We start from the raw sequence: 17,382 nt of genomic DNA on the forward strand, positions 1-17,382 counted from the left end.
CCCGAACCCGAACGCCCACCCCTAGTGCTAGTGGATCTTTGGTTAATCAATCTTAACCAAGAAGAGGAGACGTAGACGATTTATCGTCGAACTTCCATAAACATCTCTTATCCCTTTTACTGCTTTATTTACATTACGCATTTATTTACCGCATTTATTATTGATTTCTTTAAGTCTTCCGCTTGCGTACTTGCATAATTGCTTTAAATTGCTAAAGTTGACAATAGAACCTAAATCCCCCCCCCCCCCCATTTGGTTCTAACAGTTTCAAATAATATAGACAGAAAAAAAAAACAATTATCCTTTCAAATGATCTCAAAATTTTGAGGGAAAAAAACCCGAGTAAGTGAACCTATAACATGATATATATATATATAGAAATTTTCAGATGTCCAACCAATGATGCCCAACTCGTTCCCAAAAACTAAAACTCGATACCTTGTTTTAGTTATGAAAAAATTAAAAAAACAACTAAAATCGGGTTTTAGTAGTCGGGGATGAGTCAGGAAAATATTGTTGGGCAGCCGAAAAGTTCTCTATATATATATATATCATGCAATACTTGTATTTATCCAATCTTTTATTCTGTGTAGTTTAAAATACACACCATCGTCACAAAAATACCTATAGCACGTGTTTTAGTGGCATCTGCGAGCTAGTTTCCCATTGAATGTTTCAAAAACTACTCTGTTTCAAACTGCAAGGCCATAGAATTGCGGGAATGGAAAAGAAATAAAAGACGAATAAAGTAAATCCAAGAATGAGAAGCCAAGAGTGCCGAAAATTTTGGAGTAGAGGAAAAGAAACTTAAGGAGAAGAAGGTTGAGAAGACAAAGATTGAACCTGAGCAGAAACATATGTTTCAGCCACAGCTTCCGTACCCACAGAGTTACAAGAAAAAAGATTTGGATTAGCAGTTCAAATTTTTTTGAGATTTTCAAGAAGATACACATCAACATCCTCTTTGCTGATGTCTTTGAGAAAATTCCAAATTATTAAAAATTTAGTAAGGATGTGATGTCTAAGAAAAGAAGATTGCAAGATAATGTAGTAGTAAACTTGACTGAAGAGTGCAGCGCCATTCTCCGAAAAAAGATGCCCCAAAAGTTGAAAGATCCAGGGAGTTCTACTATTTCTTGTTCTATAGGTGATGCTCATGTAAGTGGAGCTTTACGTGATTTAGGAACGGATATAAATTTGATGTTTTTGTCTGTATATAGGGCTCTAGAGCTTGGTGAGGTTAAAACAATCACAATCACCTTGCAGCTTGTTGATAGAAGCATCACGTATCCACGTGGAATTGTTGAAGATGTGTTAGTCAAGGTGGAAAAAAAATTATTTTTCTAGCTGATTTCGTGACTTTGGACATGGAAGAGGATCACGATGCTCCATCGATTACCATTTTTGGTCATTGCTGAAGCTAAGATAGATGTCAAGAAAGGAGAGTTTTTGATCGGTGTTGAAGATGATGAAGTAGTTTTTAATGTATTCAAGGAAGCTAGCAATACATCCATGGAAAAGGTGTTCGTAATCGAGCAATCAAAGAAAATGGAATGTTATCGCATAGCTATTAATGCAGTAGAATGGGTAAGGGAGGAAGATTCATCGATGGCAATTAAAAATGAAATAAAACAAAATTTAAAAAGAGTTTTGTAAAGAATGTTCCCCCAAAAAAAAAAAAGAAATAGGGAAAGACCCCCAACAAAGCGACAATTGTCTAGGACCGGTGACAATCTGCAGATGACTCAAAATCAAGAGCTTATTGGGAGACAACCCAAATATTTTCTAGTATTGTTATTTCTAGTCTTAGTTCGATTTTCTTTTTGGTGTTTTACTAGGCTTAATTTTGATCTCTGTTAAATTTTGTTACAGGCTAAAAGAGAAAATTCTATGGAGAGCATAAGTGTTTCATCTTGAGCAACATAGCGCTACAATACACGTACACTTAGCTCAGCCGCGCTCAAACATGAGAAGGAGGTTTGTGAGGCACACGACAAAACCCGACCCAGAAACTATATACCCACCAATAATATAACGACACACGTTATGATATGGCGAATCAGCTTCAGTGCGCCACGTGGATTAGCATTCTGCGCATGGGGCATTTGTTAGCCCCACTAGCAACTTAGCACATGGCTCTCTTCTTGATTCCCGAAAATACCCCTACATCTAACCATATTTATTTATTTATATTTATTATTTACTATTATTTTTCCTAATTTATGATATCAAAAGAAAACTAAAATTCTAATAGTTTTGTTTGTTTTTTACCCCACATATTTGCGAAGAGGATTTCACGTCGTTGGGATTAGGGATGTCAATGAGTCCGAGTTGTACCCGGACCCGCAATGGACCCACCCTATGTGGGGAGGGTTTGGGTCCATTAAATGGGTCTTGGGGCGGGTCTGGGGTGTTGGAACACATTTTCAGATCAGTCAGATCTGATACCCGGAGCAGCGGAAGTTTAAAAATTTTTCTTTTCTGATATGGAACGATTCCATATCATGGGTATCAAATTCTTACGATTAAAATAAACAAGTAAAATAATAATAACAATTAATATCTTACCTCTTCAAGCTATGGCTTGATTAATGGACTCCAACAGATTAAATTTGCTAGTTGTAAATCCCAGGAACTGATGACTCGCTCGATCAACTCCTGAATTAGGTCCACGAATAGAAAACTAAAACCCTCTGATTGATTGCACTAGAAATCAATCAGATGTTTATCAAAGAGATTTACAGATTTGATCTGTCAATTCAGAATGTAATTTTTCAGAAAAATCACAAACTGAATTCTCTCAAAAAGGGAGAAGGAATTCGAAAATTCCAACTTAGAATAATATGAGATTTTTGAAAATTGCAAGATAAGAAATGTTATGTTTTTCAAAAATCCCTATGTGTGATATATATAATTTCTGTATTGGATTAAATTATACGTCTAATAGGACACTAACTTTGTAGGGCCCATTAGTCATAATTTAAGCCCAACAAGCCAAGCCTGCTATTATAGAAATTAATATAAAATTCATCATGACTCCGATTGATAAACTAATTTCACCAATGTGCACAGAAACCATTTCTGCATCTTTTAAAGTCAAGATAATTTTTCTGAATCCGAATTCAGTGATTTCCAAAAATGTCCATCCCTATGTCATTTTAGGAAATTCCACTCCCTTTACTTAAGAAGTCCAACTTCTCTTTCGCTAAATTTAACTCTTTAAATTTAATTATCTCAACGGGGATTAGTAATCCATTACTTGTGTAACCCTAAATGGTTCAGGGATACAGCTAGTCGTTAGCTCACAACTCCTTGTGACTCAGAACAACAATTTCCGACTTACCCATCGAATCATGGTAAGAGCGCCTAGAAACATCGCCCCATGATTCCCTAGGTATCACTGATAGTTCCTACAAGAACTAGTAGGTTTTGGTTAGCATACAGTACGGTCCCTTCTTCCATATATCCCGATCGAATCAACAATCATTGGTACATCGAGAGTCATTCGAGATTCGATAACTATGCAATACATCTTGATGATCAAATAGTGACATCTCATGTGCTACTAGGAAACCAAATAACCTAAAGCACATCATGTACTCTGGCCAGAGATTTGTCACACTAATATCTCCTCAGATCGCATAGGATATCCACACTCACAAGCGTGTGGTGAATCCTTGACAACAAAGCATTGACTCCTATATGTGTTGTAACTGTACCCAATCTCGACACCTGATGACCCTCATAGAGTCGGTAAACGAGTCAAAGTACATACTAGCATATAGAGTCTCCATGATGTTTCAAGTAGTAAGGACTAATGGTGTACAACCAAAACCGCGGACTTATCCACTCAATTAATGATAACCACTTGGAAAGTTCGAATAGGATAGTTCGATCATTCATCATATGAATATCCATTTGCATGCTTCGAACATCTCTATGTTCTATGCCAATGAAACGTTGTACTTAGACATTGCAAATGCTAGTCTCAATCTCGAGCGATCCTTATCTTTATTAGCGGACGGCTCAATTGACTAGGAACTGTTTAGAATATACAGTGATTATAAGATGTGTTTCATGATAGTCATTCAATTCTACTATCACATTTTACATGCACTCTAGTATATTCAAGGTCTTTATCTAAACATCGTATAGTACGTCACAACATAATAATATGATAAAAGATAAAGTAAATGTCAATATAAAAGTGTAAATTATATTAAACAAAGATTATTTACACATAGAGTCACAAAAGCCTTTAGCCACAAGTTGGCTAACCGGGCACCCACTCTTTCAATCTCCCACTTGCTGTAAAGCCAACTAGTCATACTAAGTAGTCTCATTGCTTCGCGATGTTTGTCAAATAATGGTCCTGGCAAGGGCTTAGTAAGTGGATCAGCGATATTGTCTGCAGAGGCCACTCTCTCGACAGTGATGTCTCCTCTTTCCACGATCTCCCGGATGATGTGGTATTTCCTCAGTATGTGTTTGGATCTTTGATGAGACCTTGGTTCCTTTGCCTGAGCAACGGCACCAGTGTTTTCACAGTACACCGGGACTGGACCAACAACTTTAGGAATTACGCCCAACTCTTGGACGAAATTCCTCATCCAAACGGCCTCTTTAGCAGCAGCTGATGCTACAATGTATTCTGCCTCAATGGTGGAATCCGTTGTGGTGTCCTGCTTGGAACTCTTCCAAGAGACAGCACCGCCATTGAGCATGAATACAAATCCAGAGGTTGATTTCGAGTCATCCACGTCACTTTGGAAGCTAGAGTCTGTATAGCCTTCCAATTTCAATTCTCTTCCCCCATAAACCATGAATATATTCTTAGTCCTTCTTAAGTACTTAAGAATATCCTTCACAGCTTCCTATGCATTTGACCGGGATTGGCTTGATATCTGCTCGTGACACTCAGAGCATAGGCCACATCCGGTCTGGTAAATATCATCCCATACATGATACTCCCTATGGCTGACGCATATGGTATGTGTGTCATTTTCTCTATCTCTTCGTCAGTCTTGGGAGACATAGACTTGGATAGAAAAACTCCATGGCACATAGGTAGATGTCCTCTCTTGGACTCATCCATAGAAAACCTTTTCAATATGGTGTCGATGTAGGTTGCTTGAGTGAGTCCTATCATTCTCTTAGATCTATCTCTATAGATCTGTATTCCTAGAATATAGGACGCCTCACCCAAGTCTTTCATCGAGAATCTACCTGATAACCATATCTTTGTTGACTGCAACATCCCTACATTCCCAATGAGTAGGATGTCATCAACGTAAAGTACTAAGAATGTCACAGCATCCTTAACCACTTTCTTGTATACGCACGGTTCCTCCGGGTTCTTGATAAAACCAAAGTCCTTTATTGTTTCATCAAATTTTTGGTTCCAACTTCTTGATGCCTGTTTGAAACCATAAATTGATCTCTGAAGCTTGCATACCTTATGCTTGCTTCCCATGGATGTGAATCCCTCGGGCTGCATCATATAGATCTCTTCCTTAATGTTTCCATTAAAAAATGCAGTCTTCACATTCATTTGCCATATCTCATAGTCATACCAAGCTGCTATGGCAATAAGGATTCTTATGGACTTGAACATTGCGACTGGTGAAAAAGTTTCATCATAGTCAACACCTTGTCTTTGAGTATAACCTTTTGCGACCAATCGTGCCTTGTAGGTCAGTACCTTACCATCAGGCCCAAGTTTTCTCTTGTAGATCCATTTACACCCTATTGGAACAATTCCATCGGGAGGATCTACTAAAGACCAAACTTGGTTTGTATGCATCGAGTCTATTTCCGACTGCATAGCTTCAAGCCATAAGTTCGAATCAGCATCAGAAATTGCTTCCTTGAAGTTTCTTGGATCACATCCAATGTCGGGTTCACTTTGATCCCCTTCAAGAAGCAGACCATGTCGAATAGGAGGTCTAGAAGTCCTCTTGGATCTTCTAGGAAGATGCGTGTCAAGTATTGGTTCCAAAGGTACGGGATCGTTATTTTGTATCTCGGGTTCTTCTCGTATTTCTTCGAGTTCCATCATCTTGCCTTTCTTATCAAGTAAGAACTCCTTCTCCATCAAGGTGGCATTCCTCGAAACAAACACTTTTGTTTCAGTAGGATGATAGAAATAATATTCTATTGAATTCTTCGGATACCCTACAAAATAACATAAGGTTGATCGACTATCCAACTTATCTCCCACTGTCTGCTTCACGTAAGCAGGACATCCCCAAATTCTTAAGTATGAATATTTAGGAGCTTTGCCATTCCATAATTCATATGGAGTTTTGTTCACTGCTTTAGTATGGACATTGTTTAACAACAATACCGCCGTTTCAAGTGCATAGCCCCAAAACGAAGGTGGGAGCTCAGTGAAGCTCATCATAGATCGAACCATGTCCAACAAAGTTCGATTGCGACGCTCCAAAACTCCATTTAGCTGAGATGTCATAGGAGGAGTCAATTGAGAGAGAATCCCATTCTCTTTTAGATAGCCCAAAAACTCGGTACTTAAGTATTCTCCACCTCGATCTGATCGAAGTGCTTTAATACTCCTACCTAGTTTGTTTTCTACTTCAGCCTTGAATTCTTTGAACTTTTCAAATGATTCAGACTTATATTTCATCAAATATAAATACTCGTACCTAGAATAATCATCAGTAAAGGTAATGAAGTAGGTGTGACCATATTTAGTACCAATACTAAATGGGCCGCAAACATCTGTATGGATCAAATCCAACAGATTTTGACTACGTTCAGGTTTTCCTTTGAAAGGAGTTTTAGTCATTTTTTCTTTTAGGCAGGACTCACAAGTTGGTAGAGAGTCAATATCAGACATATTAAACATGCCCTCTCCCACTAGCTTGTTCATCCTCCTTGAGGAAATATGACCTAGCCTAGCATGCCAAAGGTTTGCCGGGTTTTGACTATCATTTTTTTTTAATTGTTGTTGCCTGTTTATCAACATAATTAATTGGTACGTCTTTTAATTTTAAGTTATATAGATCATTTTCAAGTTGTCCACATCCAATCAAACATTCATTCTTGTAAATATTGCAAATCTCATTCGCAAAATTTCAATAAAAAACCATCTCTATCAAGCATAGAAATAGAAATAATGTTTTAATGAAATCTGGCACAAATGAAACATCTCTCAAAAATAGCTTAAAATTGTTTTACAAAATTTTAAACAAATGTCTCCCACAGCTTTGGCATCAACTCTGGAACCATTCCCGAGCCTTAACTAGGTCTTACCCATCTTTAGCCTACGACTTCTTGTCATCATCTGCAACTCTTTACAAATGTGAGATCCACATCTGGTATCCTATACCCAAGAAGTAGTATTAAGTGATACATTTATTTCAATATAAAATATATCCTTTGCAGTTCGTAACTGCACGATATATTCTTTGTTGTTGCGCTTCCAGTAACCGGGTTTCTTGTAGTGATGGCAAACTTCTTTAGACTTGTCCAGCTTTGCATGTAATATTTGGCCTTGAGATCATGGTCCCACCATTTCTCTAGTTCGGCCAACCTTTTCGAAGTTACATCAGCCGGGGCTGTTTTCGGAGGAGCCTTTTCTAGCACGTAGAAAATCTTCTCTGAACTCAGGACAATCTTATCTTACGGAACCAATCCATATAGTTTGCGCCAGTCATTTTATTTTGTTTGAGAATAGAAACATGTGGATTGCGCGAATTCATCATAATGAAATACTGAAAAGAAACAGACAATAATCGGTGATTGTTTAATTAATTTACTAAGACATAAAATAAGGCGAGATTAATTTTATGAATTACACTCCCACTATTTTAACGATTTCACCACCTTCTAGTGAAAACGGGAAACTAGTTTCCTTAGTGGGAACATGGAGTCCAATTGACAAATCATAGTCCCGAATAATATCAGCCAACCATAATTTTCAAAAGGTAGAGCCCAATTGCTTCCAAAGCAACCCCCATGTTTTTACCTCATGTCTAATAAGGGCCCAATAATATGACGTCGTTTATTGTAACATGTCAAGATGACTCATCAATATTAAGTTGTGATAGACGGTCGCCATGTGGATCCCCAATAATATGAGCCAATCCCATGGGAGTTCCACCCAACTTACAACATGTGTCGATCCAATGTACAGCTTTCCGACGAACAGGCCCCCCCCCCCCCCAATAATATGAGCCGGACCATGCCCGCGGGTAGTATCTCATACATTGATCGTTGATGAAAGGTAGGAACATTTAAACAATATTTAAATTTCTTTTTGTTAATCTTGATATCAATTTTAAATCATATTTAAAATGAGAGATTTTTAATTTTGAAAATTGTCTCATCATTTAAAAATTTTTATGCTTGCGGGATTCATGCAATTTAGTCTAAACATGCATACAACAATAATATCAAATATTATATAAAGGATGATCGATGCCTAGATCTTATCGACCCGTGGTTGCCAATCACGAGTCTAAGTCCAATCCTAGGTGATATGCAAGTATGCAATGCAATCCTATTACATTGAGCTTTCAATTTACATTTCTTCGGTCTTTATTGTTTATCTCCCACTAAGTCTAATAAATTTACAATAAATTTTGATGACTAGTAGGGGATACATATTTAAGGGTGAGAACGGGCCATAAACCAGGCCCACTTTTATTACAAATGATAAATCAAATTTGGGTCATAAACCAAGCCCATTAATAAAACTCAACAACAATAATAAAAACCAAATGTAAACAATCTAACATGCACCTACAAAATTGGTCATGGCAATCGATCATCCTCTTATCCAATAATTAATTCAATTAAATCATTGGATAACATGCAATGGCAACATAATTAAAAAGATAAAATCAAATTTTATCTTATATCTCCATAAGATCATATCTTATTATCAATTGTACCAAAATAATCAATTTTATAAAATCTAATTTAACGGATAAAACTTATAAATTTTTCAAAAATCCAAATTTATCCAAAAATCAATTTTAAAAATTTCGGACTCAAACAATTTGACTCGATGCCTCGTGGTCTAATCAAAACAATTTTCGATCGGACCAAAAACTAAAATTTCAAAAATTTAAAATTCTTAAAAAAACAATTTTTAATTTTCCGGGCTGCCCGGGATGTTCCCGGGAAGCCCCGCCCCCACGTGGGGCAGGGCAGCCCCACGTGGGGCCTGGGCAGCCCGTCGCTGCCCTTGGGCAATGGCGATCGCTGTCCGTGTTGCCCTTAAAATTTTAATTTAAAAAAATTTTGTTTTGTTTTCCAAAAACTGAGGCCAAAATTTTGTACAATTGATAAATTTTAATCGTTTGATCTGAAAACAACCTGGCTTTGATACCACTGTTGGAACACGTTTTCAGATCAGTCAGATTTGATACCCGGAGCAGCGAAAGTTTAAAAATTTTTCTTTTCTGATATGGAACGATTTCATATCATGGGTATCAAATCCTTACGATTAAAATAAACAAGTAAAATAATAATAACAATTAATATCTTACCACTTCAAGCTATGGCTTGATTAATGGACTCCAACAGATTAAATATGTTCTTGTTGTAAATCCCAGGAACTGATGACTCGCTCGATCAACTCCTGAATTAGGTCCACGAATAGAAAACTAAAACTCTCTGATTGATTGCACTAAAAATCAATCAGATGTTTATCAAAGAGATTTACAGATTTGATCTGTCAATTCAGAATGTAATTTTTCAGAAAAATCACAGACTGAATTCTCTCAAAAAGGGAGAAGGAATTCGAAAATTCCAACCTAGAATAATATGAGATTTTCGAAAATTGCAAGATAAGCAATGTTATGTTTTTCGAAAATCCCTATGTGTGATATATATAATTTCTGTACTGGATTAAATTATATGTCTAATAGGACACTAACTCCTTAGGGTCCATTAGTCATAATTTAAGCCCAACAAGCCAAGCCTGTTATTATAAAAATTAATATAAAATTCATCATGACTCCGATTGATAAACTAATTTCACCAATGTGCACAGAAACCATTTCTGCACCTTTTAAAGTCAAGATACTTTTTCTGAATCCGAATTCAGTGATTTCCAAAAATGTCCATCCTTATGTCATTTTAGGAAATTTCACTCCCTTTACTTAAGAAGTCCAACTTCTCTTTCGCTAAATTTAACTCTTTAAATTTAATTATCTCAACGGGGATTAGTAATTCATTACTTGTGTAACCCTCAATGGTTCAGGGATACAGCTAGCCGTGGGCTCACAACTCCTTGTGACTCGGAACAACAATTTCCGACTTACCCATCGAATCATGGTAAGAGCGCCTAGTAACATCGCCCCATGATTTCCTAGGTATCACTGATAGTGCCTGCAAGAACCAGTAGGTTTTGGTTAGCATACAGTACGGTTCCTTCATCCATATATCCCGATCGAATCAACAACCATTGGTACATCGAGAGTCGTTCGAGATTCGATAACTATGCAATACATCTTGAAAATCAAATAGTGACATCGCATGTGCTACTAGGAAACCAAGTAACCTAAAGCACATTATGTACTCTGGCCAGAGATTTGTCACAGTAATATCTCCTCAGATCGCATAGGATATCCACACTCGCAAGCGTGTGGTGAATCCTTAACAACAAAGCATTGATTCCTATATGTGTCGTAACTGTACCCAATCTCGACACCTGATGACCCTCATAGAGTCGGTAAACGAGTCAAAGTACAGTACTAGCATATAGAGTCTCCATGATGTTTCAAGTAGTAAGGACTAATGGTGTACAACCAAAACCGCGGACTTATCCACTCAATTAATGATAACCACTTGGAAAGTTCGAATAGGGTAGTTCGATCATCCATCATATGAATATTCATTTGCATGCTTCGAACATCTCTATGTTCTATACCAATGAAACGTTGTACTTAGGCATCGCAAATGCTAGTCTCAATCTCGAGCGATCCTTATCCTTATTAGCGGACGGCTCAATTGACTAGGAACTGTTTAGAATATACAGTGATTATAAGATGTGTTTCATGATAGTCATTCAATTCTACTATCACATTTTACATGCACTCTAGTATATTCAAGGTCTTTATCTAAACATCGTATAGTACGTCACAACATAATAATATGATAAAAAATAAAGTAAATGCCAATATAAAAGTGTAAATTATATTAAACAAAGATTGTTTACACATAGAGTCACAAAAGCCCTTAGCCACAAGTTGGCTAACCGGGCACCCACTCTTTCATCGGGTCCATTTTTTCAGACCCGAGAGGGTATGGGGCGGTAATGGGTTTTATAAGACCCGCCCCAGACCCGCCCCATATAATACATACATATAAAAAATTATAGGTTTTTATTTCTCAAATATTATTTCTAGCCGTCATCATTTCTCTCACTTTCATATTTTAATTTAATTCCTAAAAAAATATTCTTAAATTCTTTATGTTTTTAATTAAACACAGGCTATAACTGGTCACTGTCTACCTACCCTTCGATATTTGTCTATCCTCCGGTGACTTCCTAACCTCCAACCACCACCTAAATCCATTGTTATGATACAAGTTTCATATTCAATTTTAATCGATAAGTAATTTAATGTTTTATTTTTCATATAATACTCGAAATATCAATTTTAAGGTTTTATTTTTCCTTTCGACTACCTCATACAGCAAGATTTGTTTTTAATTTTAATAAATTTATGGGTCTCATGGGTCTAACGGGTTCAATCCGCCCCATTTCAGATATGGGTAGGGTAGATCCAAAGTATATTTAAATGGGGTGGAGCGGATAATGGGTCCATATTTTGTTAATGGAGCGGATAATGGGTCCGTAGTTGGGATTTCGAGAAATTGCTTCTAAATTGGGATTTCGAGTGTTCTATTCTTTAAAAAGAATAATAACCCCATGCATTATATTATGCACCAAACATGTTCCAACAAATACTAGTCCAAAAAATAATGAACTATATTATATATAAATATATATATATATATATTCAACCAAAACTTTACTTAAAATTACCTTTGATGCGAGCTGCAAATATGCCGCAGCCCAGTTCAAATTTCTTCGACAGTGAACAATACAAGTTTGAGTGAACCTTTGACCAATACGATCGAAACATCCTCGACCATGGAAGAAGATTGAAAGTGATTAGAGGATTGTCATTAAACGTTCGATTCCACCAAAATTTCTCAGTAACTGAGTTCGAAATCCATATATAAAAAATATTCTTTAGGTGTTGTTGGACTAAAAACAAACATGTACGTAATTTTATGGAAAAATAATTTTTTTGATCTAGTAACTTTACTCCATTTGAATTTTGGTCCATTTTCAGTGTTTTTTTGTCCAAGTGCATACGTTTCAGCTTTTGATTGGTCCACGTCATCATTTTGGACCAATCGAAAGTTAACACGTATGTAGTTGGACCAAAAAATACTGAAAATGCAAAGTTAATGTATCAAAACTCAAATCAAAAAAGTTAATGGACCAAAACCAAAGCTTGGACAAGTTAATGAACCAAAAAAAATATTTTTTCTAATTTTATATATCAATCTACCGTGCACGCAGTTTACACGTGTAACGTGAATATTAACTACATTTAGTTAGCGTCTATGATATCTAAAAAAATAAATAATTATAAATTTTTTTCTTAACAATTTTTTTCGAATTATAAATAAACAAAGGTTTTCCATCATCATGCATGGACATATTTTATCACCATACCGCCCTTCCCTAAATTTTATAGAGTTTGAACCAAATAATTCACATAAATAATAACAAAGATTAAAAAAAAAATACAAAACAATACAAAACAAGAAACCTCGAGCCTTGAATGCAAGGTTTAAAATGTGTAGTACGGGTGGAAGGCTTCCAGCACCATTACATCCATTCATAATGTATCGAAAAGGTATTAGTTTTGCTTAGAGCTAGGTTTTAAATTGGGTCAGTAGGACATGTCGATCAACAATTCATCTCAAATCACAGTTAGGTGAGACAGACCAACTCATCTTTTAGGTGGGTTGGAAAAACATCAACTCAACTCATCTATTTTAAGTGGCAGGACGAGCCAACCCAGCAAACCTATGTTTAATTTGGCGGGTTTAGACGCGCCAACCTGCAATCCACCATTAGACGAGGCAGAGGGGGGCGGCCCACATTTAGGCGGATTAAGAAATTTCTTACTCAATCCACCTATTTTATATGACGGAACGGGACAATCCGACACTTCTAACTCATTTTAACACCTCTAATTAAAATGTGACTTGCATTACAATACCCATAAGCTACAGACATATTTCAATTTATATATGTGTGTGTATAGTATCGAAAAATAAGCTCATTCCACGACGAGACTCTGAGAAACGCATTTTTGCATATATAATGAGTTTTAACATTAACTATTTTGTATTCGTCTTTTTAATTTGTGGGTTGAAAACAGTTGATACGAGTTTTCGTAGGAGTCCAATTTTAAAGAAGGAATTTATGACTCGTGTTAATAATGATAAATCATAAAAATCTCATTAGCTTTCTAACGAGAGGCGTTTTATGGCTCTAAATTTGGACCATGTGTGGAAGTTGGAAACATGTGGAGATGCATGATGCTCATGACCCAAAATATCAAAAATCTATTTAAAGCACTCGATCTGATGATGATGACCGATATTTATATTATGCATATGGTGGTTAGATGAACTAATTCAGACAGCACTTTTTTCGAGTAAAAATATCCTCAAATTTGATTTATAATTGTCTTTAGAGAAATGGGTTTTCATCTTCGCAAAATCTTTCCTAGCTAGATCACATCTTAAGATAGGGCGGAAGCTAAAAAATCCAGGTTGAATCTACTCTATATTAGGTCTGTTAATTGATATCCGTGTATAAATCAGGAATAGTTTAAAAAATGACTTTGGATAAATAATTTTTTTGTATTTATGATTTTTTTTAATTTTTTTTTTGTAAAATGACCTTCAAACATAAAAAAATATTAAATAATTATATTTCGAAATTATGATCAAATAAAAATCATTTAATTAAATAATTCATATAAAAATTCGTATCAAGTGTAACATACCTGATATACACGAATATAGAGAGTCAACCCAAAAACTGTTTGTTACAAATCTTTTAAAAAAAACACTAATAAAATCTTTTAAAAAAAAAAAAAAAAAAAAAAAAAAACTTTGCAAAGCACTAAAAATAAGTCAAATTTAGATGTTTGGCAACTAATAGACCGTCTTTGAAAATGGCACTATCTTATTTTCAACAAAAATCTTATTTGGATATATCATGAAAAACAAAAATATCTCCGTAGATTTTATGTTATCCTAAAACGTACCCTACTGAGATTCAATAACACAAATTCAAAATATTTAATAATACCGATTACACTATTTTTTGTTCTACTCATAACGATAAATATGTATTTTTAAACTAATCATTTAATTTTCCATATATCATTTTAGAATAATGCCACAACAACTTATAAAAAATATTTAAAATAAATTCAGCCAACCTTTTTCTAAATCAATTTTGATTGTATATCAGTGTACCAATGAAAAGAAACGAATCTGATACACTATCATATCCATTCATCGTTTTCTCCATTTTATGATAAAAAAAAATTGTCAAGTATAGAAATCATAAATCAAAATGTATGTTCAGAAACGTTAGATAAAACAAATACGTGTAAATAACTTATGTTTCATCTTTCGGAACGGCTTGGAATATCGGGCATATGACCATGATCGCGAATGAAATACAACAAAACTCGATATTGAAACAAATTAAAACACAGCCAAACAACCTTTTGTATACTCGATGAACACAATCCCCAATACAAAACTATCTGCAAGTCAGTTTACACTTAAATAATAATTTTTTTTGAAAAAACTATGTGCTTAATTATATGATGAAATATTGTAATATATATACTGACCAAATTCACCAAGATTGAAAACGAAGTAAATATTGGAATATAAATTTGGCTTTTTTTCAAATATTAGAAAAATATTTGTATTTTCAAATCAAATGTTAACGAAACGGTGAGATTTTGCCTTTTGGACTATGGAAGGTAAGGTAGGGAATGGTCACTGTCGGTCCACTGGTGTTGACTCCAGTATGAAGGATCAAGGGCAGCCGTTAGATCAAACAGGCTTTGATCTCCGCCGCAGCTCCCCCAATCCAGCGCCGCCGTCAGACCGTCGCTGTTCATGTCCTGCATCTTGATGAACTCGTCCACCTCCGAGGCGCCGGCCATTCCCGGACCTGGATTGTCGGCCGCCGGAGCTCGCGGCACGCCGTCGTACGACGTGGTGGGAATGTCGGCCATGCTGAACCCGATCATGCTCGCCGCATTATCAGACGACGCCATGAGTCCGTCGAAACTCCCGATCTCGGCGAAGATCAGGCCGTCGGCGGAGGCGGATTGGGTGATCAAAGGCGCCTGGCCGTGATCATCGAAGTTGGCGGTGGTGGCGGGAGGATCCGCGTCGTAGAACATCGCGCCTGAGAAACCGTACTTCGTCGCGGAATCCGACGCAGCGGCGCTCAGCGCCGATGCTTCCTCCGCGACGGTGGCGGCGGTTAGGCTGGAGCTATCCGTGCTGCTCGGGCTCTGAGCTTTCGATTTGCGCTCCCTCGACCCGTCCCCGCCGCCGCTTTTCGACTTCGAACGCTTGGCCTTCCGGCAGCCACCGCCTACCGGAACGCTGCGGAGGACTCCGCCTTTGGTCCAGTACCGGCGGCAGGCCTTGCAGAAATGCCGCGGCTGTGAGAGATTATAGTTATTGTAATAGCAAAACTTGGTATTAAGCGAGTCGCAGCGAGGGCACTTCAAGGCTTGCTGAGCCAAGCTGTGGCCGTGCACACGCAGCCTCCGGTCCCCTCCGCCGCCGCCGAACAACCTCCCGCCGCTCCCTCCTCCGCCGCCGCCTCCGATGGCGTGCAAATCTTGCATTATTATTATATAATTATTTCTCCCCTACGAAGAATCTGCAGCATTCACCGAAGCTGAGAATTTGCTGAAACAATTTGAGTAACTGAGCTTTCTCTGGCAAACGAATATCCCCAACAAATCTTTCAGCTTCAACTAATATTTCATCGCTAGTAAATAATTAATTAATTAATTAATTAATAATAATAATAATAATAATAATATCAGTCCTACTTAAATGACCATATTGTCCTTGCAAACAGTCCAAATGACATTGAAAGCGACGGGACAACGAAATTACCGATAAACCCTCGGGGCCAAGAATCAATTCGATCTCATCGTCTGTTTATTTGCTCGCAATTTTATGCATTATAACGTTTTTTTAAAAAAATAATAGTTACATTATGTATATCAAATTATTGAACGTAAATTTGTAATATTATTTCTCATACGTTTCATTTCATTTATATTAATGGATGACACTTGTGTTGTGAATATCACATGATAAATAACTTACGTGTTTGCAGGTTTTCAGATCATCTAATTTATTTATTTATTTTTGTGTGAGGGGTAGATTTCTTCTTCAAATTTATATAATTGTTGTTGTGAATGCGATCAATTGAAAGAAAAAAATGGGACAAGTGAGTTATTTGATGAAGTTTTTGTTCGGACGTATAGTAAAAGAAAGATAATGATTGGATATGAGTATAAAAAAAAGAAAATCATAAAAATCGCATGATAACAAAAAAAATTTATTATAATTTATATGTTACTCACAATCAGTAAAATAGTAAAATATTTGGAGTGTGTTGATAATGAGACGGTTTTTCATTTTTAAGTTCTTCAAACGAGTCGATTTCACATAATTTATATTTACAATAAAACTAAACAAAACGAGATGACGCCAATATTATTTACGACTTATCGGAGGGCTAGGTGGTAAATTGTAATTTCATGCCAAGTTGGAGATAAAATATTTTATTTCTATTTGTTTAATGAAATGACCGTACGAGCAGTGGAATGAAGGAGATCTGGACACGTGTACGGCTTTCAGGAAGTGGCAGTAACCATAGATTTGTCGAGTTGTCGGCTAATGTTACGATCCGTGCAGCTCTGTATGGTGTCAGTTGTGATTGGATTTCAACCTTGCCACGTCCTCCTAGTGCGAGCCTATACTTCTAGGTATTGAATTATTAATCCAATGTTAATATGTTTTTAAGATTTATTGTACTATTTACTACCAAATTTTTAACTTTAAATCTAAAAATTTCTACTTTAAATTTAAAAATAGGTCGGTGGGATGGATCGACCCACACTTAGTCTCAATCGATATAAGATGAGATATGTCAAAAAATTGTCAATTTAGTCCATTTTTTTAGGTAATAAGCTAAACTTAGCCACTATTGTATATAATTTGGTAAAGTCTAATTGATATTTTGTATAGCGGAGT

At 36.3% G+C, this 17,382-nt stretch overlaps 2 protein-coding genes across 2 annotated transcripts; one reads left to right on the forward strand and one right to left on the reverse strand.

The window, feature by feature from the left end:
* Positions 1-1,017: 1,017 nt before the first annotated feature.
* On the forward strand, positions 1,018-1,917 carry LOC140862144 (uncharacterized). The gene is made up of 3 exons (XM_073265146.1): positions 1,018-1,323; positions 1,375-1,587; positions 1,873-1,917. Exons 1-3 carry the CDS (start codon positions 1,018-1,020, stop codon positions 1,915-1,917), a joined length of 564 nt encoding a protein of 187 aa, XP_073121247.1.
* A 12,818-nt stretch (positions 1,918-14,735) lies between these two features.
* Positions 14,736-16,060, reverse strand: LOC140866584 (dof zinc finger protein DOF5.4). The gene has a single exon (XM_073271612.1). The coding sequence runs from the start codon at positions 15,954-15,956 to the stop codon at positions 15,063-15,065; it is 894 nt and encodes a 297-aa protein (XP_073127713.1). The 5' UTR covers positions 15,957-16,060; the 3' UTR covers positions 14,736-15,062.
* Positions 16,061-17,382: the final 1,322 nt, after the last annotated feature.

Source organism: Henckelia pumila, chromosome 4, assembly GCF_033568475.1.
Source record: "Henckelia pumila isolate YLH828 chromosome 4, ASM3356847v2, whole genome shotgun sequence".
NCBI classification, from domain to species: domain Eukaryota; kingdom Viridiplantae; phylum Streptophyta; class Magnoliopsida; order Lamiales; family Gesneriaceae; genus Henckelia; species Henckelia pumila.

Coding starts and splice junctions, on each gene's coding strand:
- LOC140862144 (XM_073265146.1), top strand. CDS start 1,018: ATGTCTAAGAAAAGAAGATTGCAAGATAATGTAGTAGTAAACTTGACT. Junction 1,324..1,374: donor TTGAAGATGTGTTAGTCAAG/GTGGAAAAAAAA, acceptor TGGACATGGAAG/AGGATCACGATGCTCCATCG. Junction 1,588..1,872: donor CTATTAATGCAGTAGAATGG/GTAAGGGAGGAA, acceptor ATTTTGTTACAG/GCTAAAAGAGAAAATTCTAT.
- LOC140866584 (XM_073271612.1), bottom strand. CDS start 15,956: ATGCAAGATTTGCACGCCATCGGAGGCGGCGGCGGAGGAGGGAGCGGC.